Below are 4,162 nucleotides of genomic sequence, written 5' to 3'. Positions count from 1 at the left end.
AACATGATAAAGTGATTAAAGAGTTTTTGATGAGAATATCCACTGACCACATAATAGTGGAAGATAGTTTCAGTGAAGTTGAAAAGAAGAAAGAGAAGGAAGAGGTAGAACAGGAAGCTCTCATTGAAGAGCATAATAAAGATGTTTTTAACGTTCTTTTTGAATATGTGGGTGTTCAGAATAACATGGGCAAAGAAGTTGAAAGCAAGGTTGTTAATAAATTTCATGCAGATTTGAAGCTCATTGAAGAAGGGATTCAGAAACCAATAGAACAAATTGATTAGAGTCTTAAAGAAGCAACTGAAATAAAAGAATTGAATGAAATGGTCAATAATGATCTTGAGTGCGCAGAATATAGTAAAACAGCAACAGTACCTGATGATGAAAGTGAAAAGAATGATATGAAAGACTAAGATGAATGCATTGAAACAATTTTTCAGCAATGGAGTCAAGAAGAAATAAGATTCTGCTATCCAGAAATATCGCAGAAAGAAAGTCAGGAATATGAAACACAAGAACCAAAATAAAGAAAACACTTTGAAGATGTAATGTTGTGGCAGTAATCCATGGTTGAACGAATATTTGAAGATGAGGATGTAGCAAACAAGATCAAATTGTGTTTCAACACAAATTCAAGAAAAGTCAAAGGAAAATTGCAACAACAAGAAGTAAAGGAATATAGCGCCTACAACAAGAAATCGAAATAGAGAATGAAGCAATTTCGAGGACTTAAAATTTCAAAGAATAGAAAAAGAAAATGCAAAATTGTGAAAGTCTTGAGTCATTGTAAGCTTAGCAGACATAGTTGAGTCATGTTGAGTTATGTTTGAATTATGTTGAGTCATACGGTGGTAATTAAGGGGGAGTGTTAGAAATTGTAATTACTCCCAAATGAGGGGTTGGCTAAAATTAGAGAGTGAGGGTTGTGTCAAGTCTAGTGATGGATGAAGAGTTAAGTGCAATCCATATTTAGAGTGTGAGTTAACTAAGTTAACTGTGTATGCATCTCAGGTTATTTTCCATTAACTAGTCGAAAATATTTAAATACCTTTCAATGGGTTCATTGTAAGAATCAAGTTTTGTGTAATCAATAGAAACTCATGTGTTTTGTGTTTTGTCTCTTTTACTTTTCCAACCAATGTATCAAGATCATCCCTAATGATCTTTAAAACTAATGAACTTTTCTGCCTTAAAGTATTTGATTTACATCACTGAGCTCATCGGTGGTACAGGTCGTGACGGAGTAGTGGAGAGATATTCATCGTTCCGAGTATCCTAATTCATTCCCGAGTCAGGTCCGATGCAAAGGACCACTATGAACCAACCCAACCTTATTGAGAGCAATTGATTGGTTGAATCACGATTTGTACATTCATTATAATAACCAATGGCTTATCATGTTTGGATTAAGACAAAACTAACACACAGAGTTACATCGGTTATAAATAGGATCAATGATAATATACATAGGTTTGCTGGTAAAACTCGTGCTTAAATATTTCAGGCATGGAGTTAAGTAGTTCCGTATAGGGTGGGCCGAGAGACCTGCATATACTACACAATGTCCGATTCAACCAGGTGGACGTTATACGCAGAGATTGAACATTATTGGACAAGAAGGAACCTTGTCGTGGCATGCTCGTCTCATGGATCCGAGCTACCATGCATGGAGCTTTAGTGAAGCTTATATCCCTTTCCTAAACCCATGCAGAAATTCCAATTATAATAAGTTTACTGATGTTGTAGGTTTTGAGTATTATCTCAATTTCATTAAGCTTTAGTGAAGCTTATATCCCTTTCCTAAACCCATGCAGAAATTCCAATTATAATAAGTTTACTGATGTCGTAGGTTTTGAGTGGTATCTCAATTTCATTAATGTAAATGGAAATAAATAACCTTAATTGCAAATGAATCCACTCTGACGATTAGTGGGTATATTGATTTCTCAACTCTGAGGTTCTGAATCGGATCATTTACATTGGTTAAATCGGATGTTCCCAGCACCAGGTTTTGAACACTTATGGAACCCAGCAGCTGAAATCATTTTAAAATTTGTAATCTATAAAATAATACTAGCCCATCGTGACACAATAATCAATATAATATACAATCCATCAACAATATATGATTATGATTCGTATAGAATCGAGCGAAGTTCGAAATATGGAGAATTAATGAAACAAACGATGAAATTGAAAATCATTACTATTTATTTGTACACCATCATTATAATTTCAACATTCAAAAGCAAAAGACGTCGCGGCGACTTTTACGCACTGGATCCGGATCTGAAGAGTAAGCAGACCTAAGAAAAGTAGCAAAGACTAACACAACTGGAGAAATTTGATCAAACGATGAAATTCAAAATCTATGACTATTTATTTGTACACCAGCAGTATAATTTCAACTTTCCAACGCAAAAGTCGTGTGACTTTTACGCGTTGGAGCGGTTTATTCCACTATTTATTTATATTTATAAAGTGCAATGCTGACTAAAACGCTGTCGTAATATCTCTACCGGGCTCACAACCACTGTTTGCAGTTTTCTTCAGAGAAGGCGCGTATCGATACGCTGTTGAATTCAGCAAATTCACAACCCTCTGGTCCACGTTCAAAGATGTTGCCAGTGCTCTCAGGGGAATATGAAATAAAGCTTCGCTGCTCGTCTGAAATCATATCATCAAAAACAATATGATATGATGTAATCAATAACCATCTGAAATATATTGTTGCTAAACATATAATTGGTGCAGGGAGGAAGGCATACCAAAGTTCCGGGATTTTCACTGTTAAGTGCCGACAAATACTCAGCTTCCACGCTTCCAACGTTGAGTTCAAAATGGAGTACACCTCTGGGAAATACGGTAATGTCCCCCGGGTAAAGAATATCAATGTGTGACGCACCTATAGAAAATCAATTTGAGTACTGATCATCAGATTACATACAGTTCATGGATGGCACGGTGTTGTTACTATGAAAAGAAAGGAAATGTGTTCACATTAACATAATTACCAGTGGTGTCAACGAAGCCAACTTGAAGGGGTCCGCCATACAAAAGAGAAAGAACTTCTGTAGCTCTTGGATGTGTATGGGGAAGGTTACTTCCACAGGGAACCATTCTAAACCTCACAATAGATAGCCCTTGTGTACTATAAAATCATTTAACACCATTAATTGCGTATTATCAAAACCTATGTAGGCCACCATACAAACAAAATATTGTGCATCTACAAGCAAACAATATGTGAATATGAATGATGCGAATATATTACCGGACTGCAGGAAAGTTTTGAGGATTGGTTGCAGCTCGAATCCCTCCAGTATCGCTACTAACGTCTCCATTTTGGAAAATGTTACGTAGAGTGAAGGTAGTCAATCCCGTCTCAAAATCTCTAACGGGATCCGGATCTGCCGAATAAACAAACCTAAGAAAAGTAGCAAAGACTAACACAATTGAAATTAGGACTGGACTGGCCTTCATCTCGCAAGAAAGGAAACGATAACAGTAATTAAGTATGAAAATGTGCTCAGAAACGAAACGATGTATTATTATTCTACTTGCTTGTTCAGATGTATACCTGCGTAATGTGTATTTATAGGCCTGAACCTTGAAATTGTCCTCCTCAACTTCTCAATGACACCATTGTTTATAATATCTCTAAATGCCAATGCCAGCAACTACTTTTATTAAAACACAAAATCACTGTCGATTATGCACGCGAAACCAACTATTCCTATTGAAACTTTCGCATTTACTTGACGACACCGTATTTTAGAAATGGTGAATGAGACGGGTACAAATATGTGACGTGTGATGAAGAAGATGTTCACGAATTAGTTAGTTCACAACCAATGAAGATTTTTATAATAGAGGGAGTTCAGCTTCTTACTAGTTTACTTGGTCATCATATAATTAGTTCACAAGTAATGAAGATGTTTATAATAGAGGGAGTTTAACTTCTTACTGATTTACTTGGTCATCATGTAATTAGTTCACAAGTAATGAAGATGCTTATAATAGAGGGAGTTTAACTTCTTTACTGGTTTACCTGGTCACGATGTGCCTGATAAAGATGTTTATAAAATAAATTTGTAATTTTTATACCATTCTATAAATAATGCAGTTATGAAAATGTTTATAACGCAGGGATTTAGACTTA

General features: G+C 35.6%; 1 protein-coding gene across 1 annotated transcript; it reads right to left on the bottom strand.

Annotated features, from left to right (window-relative positions):
- Positions 1 to 2,237: 2,237 nt before the first annotated feature.
- LOC149164685 (germin-like protein subfamily 1 member 7) lies at positions 2,238 to 3,551 on the bottom strand. The gene is made up of 4 exons (XM_089430962.1): positions 3,275 to 3,551; positions 3,015 to 3,151; positions 2,769 to 2,905; positions 2,238 to 2,667 (listed from the first exon to the last, which is right to left on the bottom strand). The coding sequence occupies exons 1-4, from the start codon at positions 3,481 to 3,483 to the stop codon at positions 2,494 to 2,496; spliced, it is 657 nt and encodes a 218-aa protein (XP_089287088.1). The 5' UTR covers positions 3,484 to 3,551; the 3' UTR covers positions 2,238 to 2,493.
- Positions 3,552 to 4,162: the final 611 nt, after the last annotated feature.

The sequence above is a fragment of the Pinus tabuliformis genome, chromosome 5_1, assembly GCF_031772625.1.
Source record: "Pinus tabuliformis cultivar Carrire ecotype Pingquan chromosome 5_1, CPIR1, whole genome shotgun sequence".
In the NCBI taxonomy this organism is placed as follows: domain Eukaryota; kingdom Viridiplantae; phylum Streptophyta; class Pinopsida; order Pinales; family Pinaceae; genus Pinus; species Pinus tabuliformis.
This window is presented reverse-complemented; position numbering and strand designations above follow the sequence as displayed.

Bases quoted from the DNA above. Each gene is read 5' to 3' on its own strand.
- LOC149164685 (XM_089430962.1), bottom strand. From the start codon at position 3,483: ATGAAGGCCAGTCCAGTCCTAATTTCAATTGTGTTAGTCTTTGCTACT. The intron at 3,152-3,274 runs GTAATATATTCG...ATGATTTTATAG, and splicing joins CAAAACTTTCCTGCAGTCCG to TACACAAGGGCTATCTATTG. The intron at 2,668-2,768 runs GTATGCCTTCCT...ATATGATTTCAG, and splicing joins GTGAAAATCCCGGAACTTTG to ACGAGCAGCGAAGCTTTATT.